This window comes from Andrographis paniculata, unplaced genomic scaffold (assembly GCF_009805555.1).
Source record: "Andrographis paniculata isolate CXL003 unplaced genomic scaffold, ASM980555v1 Contig11END, whole genome shotgun sequence".
NCBI classification, from domain to species: domain Eukaryota; kingdom Viridiplantae; phylum Streptophyta; class Magnoliopsida; order Lamiales; family Acanthaceae; genus Andrographis; species Andrographis paniculata.
In genome coordinates this window covers 938,845-965,086 of record NW_026137391.1, presented here as the reverse complement: position 1 = coordinate 965,086, position 26,242 = coordinate 938,845, and the positions used below count along the sequence as shown (strand labels likewise).

The window sequence follows — 26,242 nt, the reverse complement described above, 5'->3', positions numbered from 1 at the left end:
TTAACGGTCAAATTTTTAATTCATAAACAAAACTATAACGCAATGAAAATAATGAACAAGTATTAAAGGTTAAGTGCGACTTTAGTTTCGATTGTGGTAGAGAAATAAGAAGATGAAGTTATCATAGATGAACGAGAATAAGAGGTAAAAATCTAACTTCAATAAATCTCCCACTGAATGTTACATGTGTCACAGTCTTTGAAATTTTCGAGACGAATGTCTTAGTGGAGAATGAGGAAAAAATTACGTTGAGCTTGACAAATGGCAAAAAAAATTTAATATTTAAAGCAAGATATACAATTAAGACTATCACATGTTTTTATTTCATACGTGAATTGACAACGGATTTGTTGAGTAGTGGGACACTACAAGAGAAGGGAATGATCATCGCTATTACAACAAATGCATGCAAAGTCTACTTCACTACAACAAAATACTCCCTCCGTCCCTTTTGAAAAAGGCCCTTTGGTGTTTTGTAGTAAGATAAGAGATAATAGTATTTTATTCGTTAGTGGAAATATGTAAGAAATTTTGATATATTTGTCTTTTGACTTTTTGTATAAAGTAATTGTATATTAAATGGTATGTTTGTAATTTATGTAAAAATTGGGAATATTTTAGTATGAGTTTATAATTACTTTTTCTAAAATAAGAAAGAGATAATTTGAAAATAGGATAGACAAAAATGGTAAAAATGATATTTTGAATTAGGACGAATGGAGTATATATTAATATATATATTTGAATAAAAATTTAATGTTTATGGGTAAATTAAGCATAAAAAAAATAGAATCTAAATGTTATTTTGAAACGGTGGGATATATAATTTTGATATCCAATAATTTATTTTAAAAAATTAATTTACCAAACACTTAAAATAGTTTCTAAACTGGTCAAACAATTTTCTACAAGATATTCAAAATGTTGTTTATCAAACACTATAATATTTTTGTAGTTATTGACATTTTTACACGCAAAATGTTGATATATTTTTTGAACAAAAAATGAAACATTTGGAATGTTTAAATTTTTCAATCACTTGGCAAAAAAAAAAAAATGAAGCATATTCTCAATTCAAAAAAATATATAGGAGGAAAGTTCACTTTTAATGAGTTCAATCAATTGTGTAAAACACACGAGATTAAGAAGAAATTGATTATTGCCTACACCCCCCTTCCCTACAGTCCCCAACAAAACGAAATGACCAAATGTAAGAATCAGACCATGATAAACATGAAAAGATATCTTATAGTGAAAATGGAAATGTCGATGTTCTTATGGCGAGAAGCAGCAAAGTTGACATTCTATGTACTAAATAGATATTTCAAAAATGTTCTAGATAACATGGCGTTAGAAGAAATGTTAGAACATAATAAATAAAAATTTTGATTACTTTCGGGTATTTGATCGCATTGGGTGTGTGCTTGTCCTCAAACAACTAAGAACTAAACTTCATAACATAGACAACAAAGGTGTTCTCCTTGGTGGGAGATCGAAATCAAATGCATATATATTTCTTAATCTAGCCCTATAAAGATAATCATCAATTGAGATGTCAATTTTGACAAAGATTCAAAGTGATACTAGAATACATATGAAGGTAAAGTCAGTAGTGAATATTGACTTGGGAATAAGAAAATCTTACTGTAAAAATGTTTATGATGAAGGGATGGAAGATGAAGATCATTTATCAAAGAATGAAGAGATAAAACAGAACCATTGACTAAAAAATATTGAATATTGTCTTACATTGATAAACATGTGGGAACTCCATTGATTTATAAGAGTGAAAGATCACTTCACCTATCACCAATTGATTTTAGATTGGAAGCTCGGATTTCTTTTTAACAAAACAGAGTTAGAAGACCTCGTAAAATCTATAAACACAACAGAAGTTACAAGAATAACCAGAAAAGAACCAATCTAAATAAATGACTATCAAATTGGGAAAGACTTAGTAGATGATGAATCGGCTTTTGCAATGTTGGGAATACGTAGAACGGAGGGAGTAGTATTAAAAATAAGTAATTTTATTTTTTATTTTGAACGTAATACGTAGAACGGAGGGAGTAGTATTAAAAATAAGTATTTTTATTTTTTATTTTTATTGCAAATGCTATTATTGGGAATACTGGTCAGTGGTCATCCACCACTTTTATCATTTAATTAAATAAAATAATAATTAAAATATTTCGACCACTCATCCAAGCTCAAATATCTTTTCTTCTTTACTGGTACCTAATTTCATGACCAGAACAGATATTGTCGCAATTTCCACGTGGCAGGACCATTATCTCTTCCAACCTTTAAATTAATAATAATAATAATAAATTTTGTCAAAAGTGTCGGGATATTTTATACAGCCAATTAGGCTTAAACCTCAAAATAAATAAATAAATAAAATAAAAAATATTTTTGTGGGACCCACTCGACCACATCTACTGCGAATTACTGCAGTGGGTATCTACGCATAGGGGTGATGGATAATTTTTTTTACAATAAATTATATAATACTATTTCAATAAAAATGCATAATACTTTTATTTATTGCATAAAATTCTCTTAAATTAGTATAAGATTGACACAAAACTCCTTCTATGTCCACAATTGTTATTTAATTTTAAATAAAAATTTAAATTATGTAAATTTTATACAAATAAAAAATACATAATATCTTAAATAATTTTTTAATATAATAAATAAATTAATAAATAATTTATTAATATTTCATTTTATAATTTTTAAGATAAATTGTTATCTGATTTTTTATAAAAACTATTAAAATAAATGATTGATCAATTATTTATATATGTATTTTATTAAAAAAATTATTTAAGATATTTTATATTTTATATTTATATAAAATTTGTATAATTTAAATATTTATTTTTAACTAAATATCAATTTACGATAAAAAGAACATGCAGATTTTACATTAACACAGCCGAATTTCATAGAATAAATAAAATATTTTTACTAAAATATTAAATACTAGGTGGTGTTATATAATTTATTTTTTTAACGTGTACTGTTGCGGAGATTCGGTCACAGGAGCTGTCACTTTAGCAAAACCCCACCACAGGTCTGGGGTGGGGCCCACGTGTAAAATAGGGTTGTGACCACGTCGGACGGCGTGGGGCCCACGCGCGGAATGGTTGACCCACCACTGCCACTGATTTTGTCGCTTCCCGCAAAATTTCCTATCATTTCAAACTCCGGCCGCCGCCCGCCACGTGTCCGTGCGGCGATGACGTCATCCGTGCACACGTGGCCACCCCTATAACCGCGTCTCAATGCACTTGCTGCATTAATTTTTAAATTAACCTTTTTCTTAGGGCAAAAGGAAGCTTGACTGAAAATAACAATACACCTACACAATAATAATATTAATCATTATAATAAAATACCCATTATTATTTTGGTCGTATTCTCTTTTTTTAATTTTGTTTTTATTTTTATATAATATTAAGATTAGTTATAAAAACAGGGTATGTTTCTTTTGTGTATATTGGCGGATTGGATTTTGATTTGAAATTCGAATGATAAATATTTTGAATTTGAATAGTTGTATAGCGTGATATGAACAGGTATTGATGTGATGTTTTAAATGTAAATAAATTTTTATTATAACAGTATAAAAATAAAAAAATAGATGTTTTATTTGATATTTTTGAAGAAAAAAATTGGTGTAAATACCATAAATCCTTCGTACAAACATACCCTAATGGATTTTAGGAAAATTTAGTTTCGTTTTAATATTAAATAATGTATAATAAAATATTTTGTGAGAAAAAAAAAATATATTTTTTCTAAAACTTAAAATTCAAATAGTAGAAATTTGGACTCTAATGAAAAAAATAATAATAAACGGACTTTTTAAATTTAAATTTTGAATAATAAAATTTTAAGTTAAAATAATTATTTGATGCAATAAAAAGAAATTGTGAATAAATATATTTTTGAGATAATAACAAATTAAGTACAAAATAAATATTAAACATTTGATTTTGAATAAAAGTATTGATAAATATAAAATACATATTAAATCATTCTTTTGTTATTTTCTCTATAGTTTATTATCTAATACTCCCTCCGTCTCAAAAGTATAGTGTTATTGTATTGGACACTGGATTTAAGAAATATTGATATTATATTGGTAGTTAGTAAAAAGTAAGAATAAATGATTTTTTTGCCCTATTGAGTATATTAGTGTAAAAAGTAGCGGCAATTGTGTAATAATAATGAAAAAGTATGAATAATTTTATGATGATATAATTATTTATGGAAATGAGACTATTATTTTATTTTATGATGAACAAAAATGATAACAAGACTATTATATTTGGATGGAGAAAATATTAATTAAATAACAATATTACACACAAAATGTTACATTCAAATGTCGTTTTAATATTAAATTCAATAAAAATGTTAGGTACTAAATATTACACTCAAGACTATATATATATTTAAAATTTAAAAATATTAAAATAAAACATACAATTTAAAAATCTAAAAACAAATGCACCTGAATTATTACATAGACAGGATTAGGTTGTGAGGTTAGAAGCTTCAACTGAATTCGATCTCAATGGTTAATTAATTAAATCAATATTTTAATAAATATCATTATTTAAATAAGATAATAATTAAATAAGAAGACAATAATGTAATTTTAAATTTTGCATTATTATAAAAGTGTAACATACATATATATATATATATTTCAATATTAAATGCAGACTTATTATTATATTATTTAGATGATGCAGATGAATTGAATATATATAGGGGAATATGCCCATATTGGAATATTAAACACTAAACCTCATGTGGGGTTTTATTTAATTAATTTAATTTTTTTTAATATTATTATAATATATTAAAATTTTATTTTTATTTTAATTAAATTGGTGGGTTGGTGAAAATATAATCTAGAGGGCAATAGATGATGCTTACTTTGTGTATGTAAAGCTTGAACATGGCTGGCAAGCAGGTTTGTGTGACCCTTATTATATTCTGTAAAATAATTATTAAATATGATATTTTATATCATATAATTAATACTTTTTTTTTTTTTGTTTCAATTTAATCTTTTTATTATTATTTTTATCTGTCACACTTAAAAGTATTAATTTTTTATTATAGTAAAATTAATCGTACGATTAATACACAAATAGTATTATATCCGTCTAGTTTTAACTTTTTGCGCGTTTATATTTGAATATTAATTATTATATCAAAATGTAGTATAAATTAAGAAGAAATTGCAAAAATATTTCAATTAATGTCTTAAAGAATATTTTTTATGTTAAGTATAATGACGTAAAAGGTAAATGTGATCCTTACAGGCGGATGAAATAAGTATTAAATTACAAACATACAATTACACGTATACACAAAAGTACAAAAAAAAATATATTTTTTGTGAAAAATATATTATTTTTACATATTTTATTTAACCAATAAAATATACTATTATTATTTTTTAATTTACTATCAAATTTTAAAAAATGAACAAACCTTTTTAAGGTTTATATTTTTGTGAAAGAATACAATGTATTTATAAGAAATTTGGATTGTTATATAATGAAAATATTGGAATCAAACTTAAAATAACAAGCCAAAAAAAAATATAATAATAATATTTTGTTTGTACTTTATATTTGTATAGTAATTTGATTTTAGATTTTATGATAAACAAATGATGTAATTTTCTTTAAGCAAATGAAATTTCATAGTACTGAAATAGAAAGTTACAAAAAGACAAATATTTGGTTTCTTTTCAAATTTCAATAGTAAGTATTCAGTTCAATAGTCGCTTATAAAAAATATATTATTTTTTTTAATAAAATATCATACTAAAATAGTTTTTAAACAAAAAAAAAATAAAAAAATAAAAAAAAAATATATAAATCTGTTCATATTGTATTTTTAAATACTACAATTCTGTATAAATATTATTAAAAGAATGACAATATATACATATAATAAACCAATATGTATAAGATATATATACTTAATAAAAATTAATAATTTAACATAGAATATTATTTATTATATCAGCGATACGATTTTTCGTATCTATGTTTTATACTCTATCCGTTCCACATACTATGTCCACATTGTCGATTTTGTCCGTCCCACGTTCTATGTCACTTTTTTTTTAAAAAAATAGTTACACACTTTAATCTCATTTTAAACTTTTTAATTAAACTAATTAGTTATTTTAATCTTAATTTATAATTATTTATATTATAGAATAATTATTTTCACTAATACATTCTTAATTATTACTAATTACACCCCTACTAAAATACCGTGTCCGCAGTGTAACAGACATCGTATATGGGACGGAGGGAGTACTATTTAAATAATAATTTGATATAATTAGTTTTATAAAAAAAATTATGTAATTTTTTTTTTTTTTTTAATAAAGAAGATAAAAAAAACAAAAACAAAAGATGTTAAAGGAGAATATAGGCCTATTTTTAATTTCATTTAATATGTATATAAATACAATATAATGATTTGTATTCATTCAAATTTTTTAATTGAATGGACTGTGTGTGTATTTTTAAAAGAAATTATTTATTGAGATTTGTTTAACACAACAGCCAAGGTGTTTTTTTATTGCAAAATTTGAACAAGGTATATTTTATTTTATTGTATTTTATAATGCATAAATATTTTAATATTCGATTGCCCTAACAGCTGTCAATTAAATATTATATATTAATATTAATTACTCAAAGTTTAGTTTATATTTTTTGAGATTATTTTTTTCAATATTTTATGGTACAATTTCTATCATTTTTAAATAAAAATGTACTATTATATTATAAAATATATGCTGACCATTATAATTAAAATATTTTATATTAAAAGTATTATTATAATCTTTTTTATTTAATTACTATTTATACCTAAAAAAAACAAAATTGAAACAGCATTATTAGATCTGCATTTAATTATTATTATTTTAATTGTGTACGTTTCTTTAATATATATATATATATTTTATGAATAAAAAATAAGTACAATAAAGCATAAGAATATAAAATAGGAATAGATTGAAAATTAGTCCTTTCCTAAATTAATAAAAAAATATATATAAAAATAAAAAAGTCTAACAAGTGGGGCATGCCTGCAAAATTTACAATGTCCAAAAAAGCAATAAAAGATTTCAGAAGGGGTTAGTTGCAATAATTTAATTCACAAATTTTTTTTACTGTTACTACTGACATGATCTTATCTATAAAATAAAAAATAAAATAAAATAAAAGCAGAGTGGGTCCCATGACCACTTTGTATGGGGGAATGCATAAATTAATATTATATTTCCATTCAAATATTTAAATAAAAATAATTAATTAAGACTTGCATTCAAATTAATACTCTTTGTACTATTTGATTAAATATTTTATAGATTCTGTTGAAATCTGCATCATTTTGACCTTACCCACTTATTATAAAATAAAATAAAATAAATTATATTATATTATAAATTATTTAATTTAATTTTGATAGTGGAGCAAGACCATCTGGCATATATATTAAAATATTATTTATTTGTGGGGATAGGAACATAATTATTTTGTATTTTTAAGTCATCAGATCCCAAAAGCCTATGTGCTGTGGACAAAATACCAATCAACATTTTTTATTGTTTTTTTTATTTAAAAAAATAAAAAAAATATTTTGGTGGGATAGAGTTGCTTTCAATTATTTAATGAAAAAGAAGTCTATATTTATAAATATAAAATTGTTTTATTTATTTATTTATATATATTATTTAATATAATATGAAATGGGTTTATTGTCAAACATGATTGGGAGGTTTTTATCATTAGCTCATCCCTAACATATGTTTATACTTTTTTAGGAATTTGAATTCATTGATTCATTCATACAAGAAAAATAATTGCAAAAAGGCATAAGACTCAATTTAAATAAGAGTTGTGAGTTTTTTTTTTTTTTTTTTTTGACAATTATTTTGACAATTTTATAAAATTCAATTTTTTTACAATTTTTTTTAAAAATATATTCATCTGTCCACTTCTAAGAGTCACATTTATATTTTGCGTTATAATACTTAACATTAAAAATATCCGTATATTTGTATAAGTTTTTTGTACAAATATAATTGTATTAGTATTATAAGACACTAATAAAAATATTTTGTAATTTTTTTTAATTTGTACTACGTTTTGATATAATAATTAATATTTAAAAAAAATAAAGTAAATAGAACTCGCAGAGCTAGACGTAAGTAGTATTATTGTATCCCCGGTTACTTTATAAAAAATACCTAACAAAACACACTTTGAGAGTTTTGATTTTTTTTTTCATTAATATTTAATGTGATATTAATTTGAAATGGAGTTTTAAGTTGTGGTTTGAAATAGAATTTTGAATAAATTTTTTATTTAAATAGTATTTTCATATGATAATTTGCAAGAAAAAAATTGTGTATTTTTATTAAAAATTTACTGGCTTGTGTTTGTTTAATTTTAATTTAAAAGTAATATTTTAAATTTGATTTTTGATTTAAATCAAAAATTTAATAGGGCATTATACGAAGAAAATAATTTATTTTTATTCAAAATTATATAAAAGGAAAATTAATTTAACATAATTTTTCATCTTAATGTTTTATTAGAAAAGTAATTTAAATATAATTATTAAATGAAATAAAATATTTTTATAATAAAATTTTGATGATTCCACATTAAAAAAAAAAAAAAGAAATAGAAATAGAAATAATAGACATAGCATCGATTAACATTCTATCTTTTGTTTTAGTTTATAGGATGGGATGAAAAATAAAAAATAAAAAATTACTCACTCCCTCATCCAATTTTCTACTCAATATTTTTTACAAATAAGAAAAAATATAATATAATATAATATTAAAAAATAAATAAAATAAAACCCAAAATAAATTCACCTAAAAAATACTTCTACTAATGAAGTGTACGGGTAGTCTCATAGGTTTTGAGAATATTCTTTTAGAGTTCATCTTTATTATTTTATTTTGATTTTTTCTTTTTTTATTTGGATAGTAATTTATATGTATTTTTTTGGTTTCACATTTTCTGTTTATATTGTCGATTTAATTCGAACTATACCTTATATTTTATTTTTTTTTGGAAAAAAATATTACAAACTTATTGGGCCATTTTGAAGCCCAAATAAAATAGGGCCTCTTTGGAAAAAGTCATTTGGGTCAATGCTACTACTAATGCCGACATAAATTTCCAAAATTCAAACTCTATTTAATAACAATATATATATATTTAAAAAATTATCAATTAAAATCCATAAATTAACAACAATAGCATCTAAACACCAAAAATAATATTCCTCTCGTCCCAGAATTATAGTCTGAGTAGTGTTTGACACGAGATTTAAAGAATAATAATATTATATTAGTAGTGTAAACAGTAGTGATAATAACGAAAGAGTAAAAGTGGTTTTACAGTGATGTGATTATTTATTAAAATGAGACTATTGTTTTGAAACAGATAAAAACTGGTAAGCAAGAATATTCTATTGGGACGGAGGAAGTATACAACATCGACTATCCCTATTACATATATTGCAAAATTACGTAAAATTTTCAAAAACACAACAGCCGATACGCATAACAAATCTTATTTCACAAAATCATAACCGTTTCAAAATCTCCAAACACAATCCAAAACACGAAAACAATATTAAGACAATCAACCAGAAGTACAAAGATAAGAACATCTTAAGCCCAAATTTCATTACATCAAAAGAACTTTCTCCAAAGAGGATGGGGCTTCCAAATCCTTTCCTCGATCTCGTTCGTCGGGACATCTTTCGTCTCGGGAAGTAGGAACAAAACAAAGAGGCCCATTATCACGATCCACGCCGAAAAGAAAAAGAAAATATTAGCTTTGAGATGACACATCATCGACAAAAACGCCTGTGCGATCAAGAAAGTGAAGATCATGTTGGTGCTGACGGCAAATGCAAATCCCGCCGTCTTTGTCTCGACGGGGAAAATCTCGCTCGGGATTAGCCACCCCATCGGCCCCCAAGACCACGCGAACGACATAACAAATGAACAAACCAATACGACCACGATCAGTGCCCACCCCTTGTTTAACGACCCCGTGTCCTTTAAATGTACGTGGAGGATAGCTCCAATCGCAACCTACGCAGTATAAAGATTATTTCTGTTTACATAAATATTTTTACGATTTTTCAAAAGAATATCATATCAAATATTAATTTTTTGTTACAAAATATCATAACATCTTCGATCGTTTTGTTCAGAATTCTAAAACTTCTATCTAAACAGATATTTTAATCTACTTAGTTTTCACAATAATTTATTCAATGTGTTTATAATAAAGGAATAAGTATAGTGTTCTTTTTGCTAGAAATTGATATAAACATATTTTTTTCAAAAAATTTAATATATTACGTACATTCATTATTTTTATATTACTTATAGTTTCTTATAATTTACATAAGCAAATTTCCTTTTAAAACAAAACACAAAATAAACAAACCCTATAATATTCCACAAATATAAATAGAACATTTTTATAAAAACTCATAAAAATTATTTATCTACATAAAAGATTAATTGAAATCTTAGCACGGCTTATCAAATTCAAAAAATTTTACATCAAATATTTTATTTTTTACTATTTTCAAAATTTTTAAAATTTCTACATAAATTATTTTCATACGAGTTTTCACTAAACAATTGCACATCACTACAATAAATCTAATCTACAAAACAGTCACTGAATACGATATTTTATGAGAATAAATAATATATACGATAAAAACTTATTAAAAAAATAATAATGAAAACAAACCTGAGAGATCAACATTTGAATGCAAGCCTCAAGAAGAAGCAACCTTCTCCCAATTTTATCCACAGTAAAAATTGAGACGAAAGTCGATCCGACATTAACCAACCCGGTAATAACCGACGACAGCAGCGAGGCGTCGGAGTGAAACCCGAGTGTCTGAAACAAGACAGGGGCGTAGAACATAATAGCATTGATTCCGGTAAGCTGTTGAAATATTTGGATAACGTTTGATATGATCAAAGGCGGGACACCCGATTTTCGGAACAATTTCCGAAAAGGGTCCTTGACCTGTCGGGCTTGCTCGCACGACTCGACGATTTGTCGAAATTCAAAGTCGACGTTCTCGACCCCACGAATTTTTTTCAGCGCGCTTTTTCCTTGGTCCATTTTATTCCTTTGGACGAGGCTCGGCGGCGTTTCGGTTATGATCAAGGAGCCGATTAGAAGAATCGTTCCGGGAACGGCCGCGAGGCCTAACGAAATCCTCCAACCGTTGGGATGGATCTTCGCCGTCACGAAGTTTATGAGGTTTGCGATTAAAATCCCGATCGTTACGAAGAGTTGGAAGAGGATGTTTACGGCGCCTCGTTGATGTACCGGCGCTATCTCCGACAAGAATAACGGGACAGCCTGCAATAACGTGTCATTACGATGTCGAAAAAATTATAAATTTATTATAAATAAATATTGATTGAAAGATAATAATTAAATATTAATTTATTAAAATTTGTCAAAATTAGTAATTAATATAAATTTGGGGACCGTAAAAAATATATAATATTTTGTTAAAAAAAGAAGATATAATATAATATTTGTGAAAAAAATGGTGTGTTTGTTTTGTGTTTTGATTCGAAGAGTTTTTTGTTTTTATGTTATAAAATTGCATAAGTTATATAAAAATAATGAGTGTATAATATATTAATATTTTTGAAAAAAATATGTATAAAAAGCTTTTTTTAAAATCAAACAACCTTAATAATTGATAAATAGTAGTATCATAAATGTGTATTAATAGAGCCAATATTTTGTGGGTTTGATGAAATTATTTGAAATTAAATATTTATTTTAATTTTTTATTTAAATAGTATTTTAATATATGAGAAAAAAATATTATATTTTTATTCATACCTGAGTAAATAAATGTTTGATTTTGGTTTAAAATCACAACTAAATACACCATAGTAATTTTTTAACTATGACTTTTATATATTTCATTCATTTGTATTTTTAAAATAATATCTTAAAAAAATTCATAAAAATAAAGAGTGTATTTGTTTTGTGTTTAGTTTGAATTTTTTTTATATAAAATATATAAAATTATATGATTAATAAGAATGATAATAAATATGCGTAGTATTTTAATTTTTTAAAATAAATACATATTAATTTTTTTTAATAAAGCCATATATAAATAATAATCAACCACACAAAATGCAATTTAAATCAAAACCATAATAAATAAATATCTACATGGGACCTCATTTCCAAAGCCGACGCCGAAGCCGAAGAGAATCCGGCCGATGATGAGCATCCAGAGGGCTTGTCCGAAGCCGCAAAGGGCGGCGCCGCAGACAAAGAACACGGCGGCTGTAAGAATCGTAGGTTTCCTTCCGAACGCCGTGCAGGCGCCGGAAGCGAAAAAACTCGCGACGAGAGCCGCGATGTATAGAGACGAAGTGAACAGCTGTAATAACTGATCATCGTATCGGCAATAATTATTTTCATTCGCATGTTTTTTCCTCTCCAAAATATGCGGAAAAAACTTCTGTAAGAAATCGTCCATTCCCGTTACCCCACCTGAACAACAAAGTTAATCCAATCGAACATTAATAAGATCGAATAATTTTAATCGAATCGAAAACTTTAAAAATATTTGTTTATTGACAAAAAGAGCTTTTGCAGGAATGAATAAAATCAAATAATTTTAATCGAATCGAAAATTTTAAAAAATATTTATTTATTAAGCAGAAAGAACGTCTGCCTGAAATTCCAATGTCATAGCCGAACATAAGGCCTCCAAAGGCGGCGAGAATCCAACAGGCGAAAACGTACGGAGTCAACCTCGATTTCATCGAACCGGCGGCGCTATCCATTTCCGGCGGCGGTGGTGGCGGCGATTTGGGAGGAGTTATAGATACAGATTTTGTATGTATGTGTGTACGGACGGGTCTGAAATTTTTGTGACAGTGAGAAAAATGGTGTGAGATAAATATAATAATATATATTGGCAGTTGATATAATACTTGCTAAAATTTTTATTGTGAATCGGATTTACTTTATACATTAATTGAGGGGTAAAAATAATTGAAATCTTTTTAATTTTGAAAAAGATTTTAGGAAATATTACATTTTGTGGAGAGAATTCACTATAAAATCGTGCAAAAATAATAAAGAGAATTTTCCATTTGATTTGGAAAATGCATTTTAGATAACAATGTTTTGTCATTGTACAGTCAGCACTGTCTATCTATATTATTTTATTTTTTAAAATACGATAAAAATGAGTACTTTGAATTGAAACAGATAAAATATATGTATTTCAGAATATTTTAATCATAGTTAAAACACAAACACGTGTGTTTGTTTGGGAGACTTTCCCAAACTTTTACTGTTCATTCAAATTTTTTTTCCCAAAAAATATCAAATCAAACATCTAATTTTTATTTTTTTATATTATATTAAAATTAATTTTACATTCACAACATCATGTCAACACCTATTTATATCAAATTATACAATTATTCAAATTCAAATATTTTACTATTCAAATATCAACTCAAAATCCAAACCCCAAACAAACACACCCTGAGTGGATGAGTAAGTGGCGTAATTATATTGTTGGCAAAAGTTTTGAACAATAAATGTATTTGTAGTAACATAGTAATGTTTTTGGATAAAGTTTTTGGACATTAAATTTATACTTTAATGGATAATGAAAATGTACTAAGGGTGTGTTTGTTTGGGGTGTGTTTGTTTGGGGGTTTGGATTTTGAGTTGGGATTTGAATAGTAAAAATTTTGAATTTGAATAGTTGTATGATGTGATATAAATAGGGGTTGATGTGATGTTTTGAATGTAAAATTAATTTTTAGTATAATATAAAAAATGAAAAATAAGTGTTTGATTTGATGTTTTTTGGGGGAAAAAATTGAATGAATAATAAGAATTTTGCAAAATCTTGCAAACGAACACACCCTTGAAGGATTTTGGCGGATTTTCACTATTGATTCAATTTTTTCCCCCCAAAAACATCAAATCAAACACCTATTTTTCATTTTTTATATTATACTAAAAATCAATTTTACATTCAAAACATCACATCAAACCCTATTTATATCACATCATACAACTATTCAAATTCAAAATTTTTACTATTCAAATCCCAATTCAAAATCCAAACCCCCAAACAAACACAAAATGTTATTGGATAAAGTTTTGTACTAACTTAATTTGCTTATTTGTAATATATATAATTACCAAATTCTTTATTATTCGATTTTAAAAAGTTTCTTTAAAAGCATCGTGTAAACATATATATATATATATATGTCAATTAAAAATTTCACCTCAAAATAATAAAAATTACAAATAAAAAATAGTAAAAAATAAACAAAATATGACTTATTTACATACAATTATTTTTTAAAGATGTGGTAATATTGGTTTCGTTCATCTGTTTTAAGATGAAATAATTTTTTTATGTTTGATATGAAAACTTATATAAAAAATATAAATTATATTATTTTAGGTTGAATATATGATTTTTTTTAACTTTTTATAATAAGTATTTTAATTTTTTTTTTTTTGGTATAAAATATTATGTGTTTTTTATTGTTAGACAAAGTAAATGATCAACTCACTTAAAAATTCAAGCTTATAGAATGCGATATTATTTAACCATTTATCTACAAATAGAGTCAATCAACATTTATTATTACTTTTGGAAAATCACAAGGAGATCAGCTTTTCAGTCGAACAGCTTATGTCCAATCATGAGTTCGGACTTTGGCCGTTGAAAATTAATGTTGAAAAAACAGAGCGATATGATTAACAATGATTTATCAAAAACTATCATACTACCTCCATCTAGCTTTAAGGATCTCACTTACTTTTTGCACGTTAATATTTGAATATTAATTATTATATCAAAACGTAGTACAAATTAAGAAAAAATTTAAAAAATACTTTCATTAGTGTCTTATAATACTAATAGAATGACATTTGCACAAAAAATTATACATATGTAAGAATTTTTTAATGTTAAGTACAAATGACGCAAAAAATAACTGTAATAATTAGAGGCGGATGGAAGGGCTATTAAATAATTATTTTCAATTTTTGTAAACATTACATTAAATTATATTCATTATATATATATATATTTATATTAAGTATGAAATATTCTATTGATAATATATAAAATAATATTTTGTTTTGAATTGTTGATTTTTTTGATGAATAAATATAGTATATATATTATGTGAGAGGGTGTATGTATTGTATTTTTTTATAATATTCACGAAAAATTGTGTCAAAAAATACTTCCGTCGTCTCATAAGTAGGTATTCATTTACTTTTATATGAAGTTTAAAATATATTACTATTATATTGATATGTAGTATGAATAAAGTAAAAATTACTAAAATAATTTTATTAATATTGTGTGATATAAAAATAATGACATTGTGTAATATATTGTAAGTTATAAGAGTATTTGTAATGTTAGGTATATAGGACAATTACTAAAAAATAAAATAAATATTTTGTTATGGGACTAACTAAAATGAAAAAATAGATAGTTTGTTAAGGGCCGGAGAGAATATTGCTTTTACACACCATTTTTTTTTAATAAAAATACATTATTTTATCTCACAAAATATCACATCAAAATATTATTTAAACAGAAACTCTAATCAACATTTTATTTTAAATTAATTTCAAACTACAATCAACATTTTATTTTACATAAAAATGTTAATTTGAATTTTTGTTTAAATAGTACTAATTTTTGCCATCTATGCATGCTTTCTTTTTGTGTATCACTTAAAAAGTCTCATTATTTTTTTAGTAATAAAACATATAGCTTCGCCCCTTTTCGATGTATCCATTTGGATTTTGTAGTACATTAAGATGAAAATATATAAGAGATTTTGACATTTTTTCTTTTGACTTTATATATAAAATAATTATATGTGTAATAATATGTTAATGATTTAAGTAAAAATTAAAAATATTTTTGTATTAGTGTATAATACTTTTACTAAAATAAAAAAAAAAAAATTTTGAATGGGACACAAAAATAATAAAAATTATACTTTAAATTAAAATGAACAAAATACTATTTTTATATCTTTTATTGTGAAATAATTATTACATAAGACAAAATAATATATTTTAATTAAAAAATATACCATGTGAATAATATTAATTTCAATCAGAAATTACAACCAAACGCACCTTCAAAATTAGCCCCATTTACTTTATATTTTTTTTTTCTTTAAAAAAAAATGTCAAAATCATACTTTTTATTGTTTTTTGAGTATTTGGTTATTAGTTATTAGGTAACTGTCAGAATATTATTAAAATATTATTTTCATTATTATTAAGATATTATTATTATTTAAATTAGCCCCATTTACTTTATACTTTTTTTTTACTCTAAAAAAAATGTCATAATTCTATTTTGTATTGTTTTTTTAGTATTTTGTTATTAGTTATTGAGTAACTATCATAGTATTATTAAAATATTTCATGAGAAAGTTTTTGGATTTTTATTAGAAATATTTGGTAGTATTTTATTAAAACCAACAAATATTTTTATCCGTCTCAATTCAAAATATTTTTTTTTTACGTCTCATTCAAAAGTACTTAATTTTTATTTATATAAAAATAATAATACAATAATATCAAAATATCATTGACTTCTATTTAAATTACAAATATACTACTCCCTCCGTCCACTTACAATGTTTACGTATTTCTATTTTGGGACGTCCAATTACAAAGTTAACATTTCATTAAATACTCTAGTTTTTTCCACAAATACCCTTACTTTACATTACATCATTACTTTTACACAAAAAGTAAGGGCAAAAATATCATTACACTACTTTTAACTACTCACTATAATTAAAATACTATTATTTCTTAAACACCGCGCCGCGCCAAAAGTAAATGTTAACTTTGTAAATGGACGGAGGGAGTATTATATATACAATTACTTTTTATACATAAAATATCAAATAGTAAAAATATCAAAATATCTTATGCACTTTTAGTAACTAATTAAGAGATTTGATTCGGTATTATCAGACCTAGTTTGAAGGTTATTAGGTTTAACCAGAGTTTACCCGGAATGTATTCGTCGAACAGCGACTGCGAATTTCAATTTTATCAATAAAAAGAAAAGAGATTTATAAATTGAATTGCCCCCAAAAGTTACATGATTGCGACTATTTACTTCAAATATAAACTTTTTAATATGTTATCCAATTTCTATTAAAAAAAAATAATAAATAAAATTACTGTATATGGGTGTCGTGATGAAATTATATTTACATTAAATGTTACATAATAATAAAATTATGTATTTTATAGTAATTTATCACTTTTAATTTTTTATTTTGTAATGTAAAAAATCATAAAAATATTATCCGTTAGTTGATTTATACATTTAGTCTTTAAATTTTATTTTTCATAGTAAAAAAAGTTTTAAATTTTATGTTATTTTATTGAAATTTCTTCTAAAACATTTAATTTTTTTTTCCCAGAATGTACTATGAATAAAAAATAACATTGAATCAATAAAAAAAATATCGATTTTACCACCCTCGAACTTCTACTGCTAGTTCCGTAACTATATATATTTAAAATAGAAAACACTATTATTCAAAGCACACAGTTACAAATAAAAATATATTATTTTTTATATAATATTACATTACTGAAAAAAAAAAAATGCTACTATTCAACGAACACAATTACTAATAAAAATATCTAATTTTTTTTAAAAAAATTACAATCAAACACAAAAATATAACTATTCAATAATTTTTTCTCCTACAAAATATAAATTAAATATTTATTTTATTATTTTATAATTTATATCATATTTTTAAAATTAATTTTACATTTAAAATATTATACCAAATAATTATTTCAATTTAAAATTTAAAATTTTGTTTGATTTTGATTTGAGTTGGATTTTAATTTGATTTTAGTTTAAATAATATTTCATATGATATTTAAAATAATAATAATAATAATAATTTGTATGTAAAATAGAAAACAAACACAACCTAAATCTCAAATCCATGAACAGACTAGTGTTTGATTTTGTATTAATCAGTATAATATTAGAAAAAAGATGAAGGATAGATGGATAGAGGGCTTGTTTGTTTTGTGTTTTGATTTGATTTGATTTTTTTTTTGGTTGAGTTATTGAAAATTGTATAAGTAATATAAAAATAAGTAATGTTTAATATATTAATTATTTTATTAGAAAATGTGTTGATCATTTTTTTGCTAAAAAAACCATTTGTTTGCTTTAATTTTTCTTTTTTGAATTTTTATTTATATATAATATTTTATAAAATAATAATAATAATAATGTAATTATTTTTTAAAATTTACAATTTTTTTTATAAAATAATACATTTTATTTTTATTTATTATACATTAATAAATTACATCAATATCAATAACTATATATGTTACTATATGTCGTAAATATTCACATATATATATATATATCTTTTGAAATAAAAAAATAGTATAATTTGGAAAAAAATAAATTGTCCCGTTTAAATCGTAAATAATCTATGTTAGTTATAATATAAAAAAGTAATCAGTTTTGATCACAATATAAATCATTTTTAACTTTACAGTAAAAAGAACTAACGAAGTTTGATGTACTTGATGATCTGCCGCGTGGGGTGCTCGTAGAGGTCGCCGCCAGCGTGGTCGATTTTCCGGAGAAGGCCGACGATCTTCTCGGTCTTAGCTTCTCAATGTGTGTTTAAATCTCTCACACAGTCATATTTAATGTAGAACACAGCTGTATTCGATCCAAATCATCTATCACGTTAAATCCGTTGTTTATGTCATTATTTTCCGTTAGTTTTTTAACTGCAGTATAAAAAATGATTAAAATTATTTATATTGGGATCAAAATTGATTGTTTATGATTTCAACAGCACTTTTTTTTTAATTTTTTTTTCTCTATAATATTTTATTAAAAAAATCAAATAATTGAATTATATATATTTTTAAATAAGTAAAAATACTTATTAAAATAGGGATAGGGGTGGGGCAAGGGTGGGCTTGTCCTTGGTGAATATATTCTTTTAAAGTTTGATTTTATTATTTTATTTTAAGATATTTTGTAAGAAAAAATAATATGCTTTCACACTAACTTCAAGCCAGTTGGATCCGACTCCGACAGCTCCGAATACATATCGGCAATGGCTTTTGCGAAGTATGCTTTCGCCTGCGGCCGTTTAATCTGTCGCAAATTCGAATAAAAATCAATTGATATGATCTCATTAAAACCGGCAACATATTTTACCTTCTAAAGTTAATACATTTTTCGCACTCACCTTAAACGTTGGCGTAAGCAAATCATTCTCCAAAGTGAACTGTTCGGGCACGAGAGTTACAGCCTTCGCGAATTCGAAACCTCGGAGCTGAAACATTAGTCGCATGCTGTTATTTTCTCGCCGGGCGTAAAAGTGTTTCTACTGTCTCCATTTAGACATCGCGCTAAATTTTATTACCTGAGCTTCCCTTGCAACGGCGTTCATTTCAGCGAGGACAGCTGCCCTTGTCCTTGGATCGGCGCATAGTTTGCTTATGTCTTGACTCTGAAGAGAAATCGAGGGTTTATTTAGATATGTTTTGAATGTATTTTGGGAATTTTGAAAAGTTCTGGAAATATAAAAAATTACATAGAAAATAGATATTTGATGAGATAGACATTGGAAAAATCATCTTAAATAAATAATAAGAAATAGATACTATTAGAATTGATACGATTCATCAATAATATCTTTTAAAAAAATTATATTAAATATTATTTTCACTTACAAAATATTAAATCAAATACTACATTTGTCTAGTAACAAGAGTACCCTAAGTTATTTGTATATAGATATTTGAATATTAATTATTATATAAAATCAATAGTAAATGACAAATATACATCTATTATCTCTTGTAATACAAATACAATAATATTTGTAAAGTAAATTATTTAAATATAAGAATATAAAAAGTGTCATTGTTATGGGACGGAGGTAGTAGATAATTCTTTATTATTTTCAAAAAAATTTCAAAAGTAAAAAACTTCTATATAAACAGAGCGCAAATGATTCAAAATGGTGGCGAAGAAATGTTTTATCACTACAAAAGAAAACTCACCATCCCTTGAGACGTAGCCCATGCTTTTAGGACATCATGGTCCACGGCGACAATGGCGACGAGGGAAGAGTTAAAGCTGTCGCCTACGGACATACATCGACAAGATAGAATTGATTAGTGTCCAAAACACAACATACAAACGCATGATCGTGTTTTTTTCTTACCATAAATAAAGCATTGCGCAACAAACTCGCATTTCGCGTATACATTTTCTATTTTCTCGGGCGCAATGTACTCTCCTTGAGCTAACTTGAATATGTTCTTCTTCCTGTCAATTTCATGACAAACAAATAACATTGTACGCATCAACACTACGACTCCTTCAAAAAATTACCATGGTTGAAAAAAAAATTACACTTCTTGTTAATTACCGATCGATTATCTTCAACCGGCCTCCGTCAAACCACAAACCTATATCTCCCGTGTGAAGCCATCCATCGTCGTCGATCACTTCTCGTCTAAGAAATTTCATTTAACTTTGATTGGCTAAAAGAAAGTAAAAAAAGAAAGAAAAAAAAAATCGAATAAAAATAAGAACGTACGTTTGCGCTTCGTCTTTATAATAGCCTCGGAACACTATGGGGCCCCTAACGCAAATCTCGCCGCGAGGATAAGGTTTATCTTCCGACGTATAGTTCATTTCGGGAACATCGACAAGCTTAATCTCTACAGAAAAAGGACTTCAGTTAATTTTACATTCAAAATATAAATCTGGTCGATTTTTCCGTAACTTACCACAAGCCGGATTGGGCGCGCCGACATGGCCGGACAAAATGTCGAATTCGTCCATGCCACTTATAACACATGACGACTCTGTCATACCGTAACCTTCCGCGATTATGCAGCCAAAGCATCTAACAGCAAAAATCAGCAAATTTAGATTGTGTTCTTTCGTGAATTTTACTGTTTATTTTTACTATTCATACTCTTCAAATTCTTTCTCTTTAAAAAATATCACAACAAATAATTATTTTTTTTTTATAGTATATTACAAATTTATTTTATATTCAAAACATCACATCAACATTTATTTATATCACATCAAATTTAACTTTTTACTATTCAAGTTCAATTTTTTATCATTAACGTAAAAGATAACTTACACTCGTAAAAAGTCCATGACTTCGGGGGACAACGGAGAAGCCCCCGAGACCATGTATCGAACGCGGCCTCCCAACTTGTCTTTAATCTTATTGAACACTAATCTGTCCCACATCGGCGATGATTTCTTCCCTAAAGGCATTTTTAAAATTTCAGACAAGGCGTTGCGATCGTCGATTCATTTTTTGAGAGTTTGTCGAATTACCGTTGAATATTGCTTGCTTCTTCGCATTATAGGCGGCATTGAACAGCCTCTCCCGAAGAACGCCGGATGCCTTAACAGCATTCATTACTCTGCAACAGACAACGCTTTTTAATCGAATTTTGCATAAGTTATTACATGTATTTGGTAAGATCGCACTTCGCTATTTTTACCCCGAATAAATTCGATTGTAAACTCGCGGAACACTGCAAAATACGGTGGGCTTTAGCACAGCCATGTCTTCGAGCAATTTTAAATGATCCTGAAGGAAGAACAAATGTCGTTAATTTTAATTTTTTTTTATCGAGAATGCGGAAATTTGAATGCTTTAGTAATGTAAGTACCCCTTGATAAAATCCGGATGCGGCTCCGTAATAAGCAAACACAATTTGGTTAGCTCGCTCGTATATGTGTGCCAATGGCAGATACGATATGTAACTGACGAGGAAATTACGAAAACTTAAGTTGCCAAAAGTGTAAGAGTAGGCGAAACTTGAAATAATCGCGTAGAACTCACCAATCCGACGGATACAAATTTATTCCGGTGCTTATGCCGGCGGCATTGGCAATCAAACTTCCATGCGTTAACACGACCCCCTAACGAAAAAATAGAGATAAAATCGAAACAATTTGTGGCTTTCGTAACCGAGAAATTTTATTGTACGTTATTACCTTTGGAGTTCCCGTAGTGCCACTCGTATAGCATATCGTCGCAATATCATCGGGTGTCGGCACGCGAAAAGGTTGTAGGCTTCCGAGGCCCTAAAGGAGTACGTAAATTTTCGATTAGGGCATTTGTGTTTGCGCATATATTTTGGCGAAAAAAATTAAATGAAACGATGAGTAACTTACTTCGCCGTGTAGTTTTGAATACGGAATGACCTTAACTCGAGTCGCGGACGGCAGCATTTGATCTTCGACGCCTCCAACGACCTACGAAACAAAATCGTCGGTTATGTGTTTTTTCGTCGCTAAAATTATGAACACGGACGTGTTTTACGTACCACAATCAAATTGACGGATGGAATCTCGGATAAGAACCCGAGAAGCTACATTTCAAGACGAGCGACAAATCAGTATCGATTACTTAAACGAAAATAACGAATAGCGTCGGAAAAATTCGTGTCGTGAACTTACGATATTTAATGTTTGCGGCATGCAAAAGATAGTCGTAATCGAGGCATGATTTGCGATGTATTTCACTGCTTCCGGACCTGTAAAATTAAACTGATTTTTAGCGAGCGAAAAAATCGACGTACACCTAAACGTCGACAACGATTTCATCGTCACCGACCTAGTGTGTCGTATAAAGGCACCGAAACGAACGAATACGCCGAGCAAGCATGATCAATGATTACCCACTCGGGCCGGTTGATAAAGTACAACCCCACGCAGCTTCCCTGAGGTACAACAACTAAATCGAATTAATGGCATTTTCGGAATCGCACGCATTTATCGAATTATTTGAGTCGAGCATTGCCTTTGGTATGCCGCAGTTGACGAGACCCGATCCAATTGCTGATCGGGAAGTCCCCGCTTCGCCATACGTCATCCATTCGTACCTTTCGCAACAAAACAACGTAAGAATTCGGAGCCTTTCTCGATGTCTCAACAACTAAAGTAACAATGTAAGAATTCGGAGTCTTTCTCGATGTCTCGACCACTAAAGAAACAATGTAAGAATTTGGAGCCTTTCTTGATGCCTCGACAACTAAAGTAACAATGTAAGAATTTGGAGCCTTTCTCCATGTCTCGACAACTAAAGTATTCGATCGACGCGGTAAGAACTTACTCGCCGACACTTCCATCGTTGCGAACGCGCGACCCCAAGTATTTGTAGTCGCGATAGGTCGCCACGGCGTGCCTGCGCCACGACAACATTAATTAGGACAACAAGACCCTGTTTACACAAACACTTTCTACATCTTACATCAATTACACCATTTTTTATCGACAAAATATCATATCAAATATTAATTTTTCTCGAACTGAATTATTTGATCGAAGACGAGGAAAGAGAATTTGCAGAAATGGTTTTCTTACACGAAATTATCGTGCAATGTAGCAATGTTTGGATGATCGACAAACTTAGTCACGAGTTGCAGAGGGGATCGGCGATTCCTGGGAAATTGAAAAATCAGATAAAAGAATCCGATGTTAATTAATCTAGGAATCTACGAAAATATTAATGAAAGATCAGATTCCGACCGGTAAACATTCCATTTCCCTGTCTGCAATTTCTCAGGCAACCGTACACTGTATCCCTCCTCTGTTAGATGAACACACTTTCATTAAAATATTAAGAAATTCTAACTTAATTTTTTATTAATTATTTAAAAAATAAAAATAAAAATAATCACAAATCTGGGATGAATCACCGAACAAAAAAGTTCACAACAAAAGCCTCTTTCATTTAATGAAAATTGGGAAAATAAATAAATAAATAAATAAATGAAACCCTAGAAAATGAGGCAAATTTTGGTACCGATAAAGAATTCGCCGGCGGCGGGTTGTGCACGGAGACCCGGCGGGCGGTCGGCGGCGGCGCCGCCAATGAGGTGGTTTCCGACGGTTTGGAGGCGGCGGCGGGCGGCGGAATCCATTTCCTTTTTTCTTAATTACTACCTCGGTAATAAGGAATTAAATTTAATAATGAGAATGGAATTAATCGGACAAAGAGAAGAGACGGTTGTTGAAGAAAAAGGGGGCACGAAGTTTCATGGAATTGAGCTTGAAGGTTTATGGGTAAGGGTAAGGGTAAGGGTATGGGATCTGTATGATTATAGTATTACGTAGCGTTGAATGCAAGCAGGGGTTTGGACAAGGAAGGATGTTTTTGTGTGTTTCGAAGGATGCAATGAAATTAATTAATTAATGTAGGTTTTGTACGTCGGTTGCGAATTCCGCCATTGGAGGTGTGGATGAAGTTTGGAGGTTCGTTTGTTTTCACCTTTACCCATATCTGCCGTCTTCTCTTTGTACTCTTCTGTCTGTATATAGTGAGTCGAATTTAGAATTTATTATATTTTTTATTCGTACTAAAATAATTGTTTCATTTTTATTTTGTCATTCCGTTTTAAAATAATAATATAATTTTTATTTTTATAACAAATTTTTTATTTTTTTATAAAATTATTCATATTTTTTCATGATAATTATATAAAGTGGGAACATTTTGATTTTTTAAAAATATTTTTACATCACTATCAACGTAATACTATTATTTCTTAATTACCGTTTCAATCCCAAATGTTCCTATAATTTTGGGACAGTAGGAGTATTATTCATTTCTTTCTTTTTTGTCCATCTAAATACTCCCTATGTCCCAACTAATTTGTCAACTTTAATTGTAGTACTGAAGTTTTTAAGTACCATGTAATTAGTAAGTAATTAAGAAGTGTATGTAAAAATAATTATAGAATAGAATTAAAATGACTAAATATTTTAATTAAAATAAAAAATTATAAATTATAAATTTTAAAATGAAACTAAAATGTATAATTATATTTTAGAAAAGGAAAAAAATAATTTATGTGGGATAAACGGATATGAAAAAAATGAACAAATTAAGTGATACAGATTAAATATAAATATTTTGTTATTTCCATTTCTTTTATTTCTTTAACACAAAATCCTTCAATTTTACTTATTTGGAAATAAATAAATATTAATTTAACATTAAAAATATAACAGTAATAATTATTTATACAATATTAAATAGTTATTTAAATTAAAATTTTCTTATTTGAAATCAAGTCTACCTATACACGGAAGGAGGTAGGGGCGGGGACCGGGGCCAACTGCCTCTAACCCAATTTTTTTAAGTAAAAAGTTTAAGTATTTCTTTAACTAATTATGTATAGTTTTGCCCTAGTAATCCAAATCACTTATTCTATTTTATTTCTCATTTTATTATTTTAATTTAAAATATTATAGAAGTATAATAATTTTAGTTATAAATATATTATATAATGAATATAACTTTTTATTCTAAAAAAATATATAATTATTTGATAAAAACTTAACCATTAGAAATATATTAAAACTGAAATAGAATAGTACAAAAATAAATAAAAATTAATCGAACAATTTTACCCCGTGGAGTCAAGAAGTTAGTTCCATCACGGGATATGAGTGTTAGCAATTATAACATATAATTAAATTTTTAATTTAAAATTTTAATTGTTAATTATTATTTTTAAAAAATGAGAATAATTTCATGAAACGAAAGAAGTACTGTTTAGGCTTCTCAATGTGTTTGGTGCGCTCATGAAAAACGTCATTATTGCAAAATCTGAATAGTACTTATATTGTCGCAATTTATAACAATAAAGATTACTGAGGTACCACAAGATCACCGAGTAACTAACGAAGCCAATAAGAGCTAATAAGTAGCGTAGTAAGGGCACAACATTCATATTAACTGTTGGAACGAGAAACAACTATTTGCTTCTTACTATGCTAGGAAACAAGAAATAAGGCGCGCCACATAAGCTAAAGTCTCTTCATAATAAAGGTCATAGTTATGTGAGTAGCATTTTACAACTAAACGAGTCATGTAACACACAATGTATCCATCTTAATTTAATCTCGAAAATTCATTTATAGTCGACAAGTGTTTTCATTTAGAAGCAGATCAATCAAATCTTATGTATGACTATTC

General features: G+C 26.9%; 2 protein-coding genes across 5 annotated transcripts; both read right to left on the bottom strand.

The window, feature by feature from the left end:
• Positions 1 to 9,641: 9,641 nt before the first annotated feature.
• Positions 9,642 to 13,140, bottom strand: LOC127247601 (sugar transport protein 8). The gene is made up of 4 exons (XM_051269529.1): positions 12,841 to 13,140; positions 12,337 to 12,656; positions 10,863 to 11,489; positions 9,642 to 10,186 (listed from the first exon to the last, which is right to left on the bottom strand). Exons 1-4 carry the CDS (start codon positions 12,950 to 12,952, stop codon positions 9,779 to 9,781), a joined length of 1,467 nt encoding a protein of 488 aa, XP_051125486.1. The 5' UTR covers positions 12,953 to 13,140; the 3' UTR covers positions 9,642 to 9,778.
• Positions 13,141 to 18,691: 5,551 nt separating this feature from the next.
• Positions 18,692 to 24,539, bottom strand: LOC127250560 (long chain acyl-CoA synthetase 6, peroxisomal-like). Of its 4 annotated transcripts, none has more exons than XM_051273903.1 (24): positions 24,065 to 24,539; positions 23,788 to 23,848; positions 23,623 to 23,700; positions 23,372 to 23,443; positions 23,060 to 23,141; positions 22,874 to 22,979; positions 22,717 to 22,793; positions 22,584 to 22,628; positions 22,432 to 22,512; positions 22,252 to 22,341; positions 22,097 to 22,176; positions 21,924 to 22,017; positions 21,753 to 21,841; positions 21,583 to 21,671; positions 21,380 to 21,509; positions 21,012 to 21,130; positions 20,819 to 20,942; positions 20,648 to 20,734; positions 20,441 to 20,544; positions 20,277 to 20,359; positions 19,634 to 19,720; positions 19,457 to 19,543; positions 19,274 to 19,362; positions 18,692 to 18,915 (listed from the first exon to the last, which is right to left on the bottom strand). In XM_051273903.1, exons 1-24 carry the CDS (start codon positions 24,180 to 24,182, stop codon positions 18,900 to 18,902), a joined length of 2,088 nt encoding a protein of 695 aa, XP_051129860.1. In that variant the 5' UTR covers positions 24,183 to 24,539; the 3' UTR covers positions 18,692 to 18,899. The 4 variants fall into 4 exon arrangements, with proteins under 4 accessions (XP_051129860.1, XP_051129879.1, XP_051129887.1 ...); XM_051273922.1 differs by having other exon boundaries at positions 18,911 to 18,935; XM_051273930.1 differs by lacking the exon at positions 18,692 to 18,915 and adding an exon at positions 18,968 to 18,986.
• Positions 24,540 to 26,242: the final 1,703 nt, after the last annotated feature.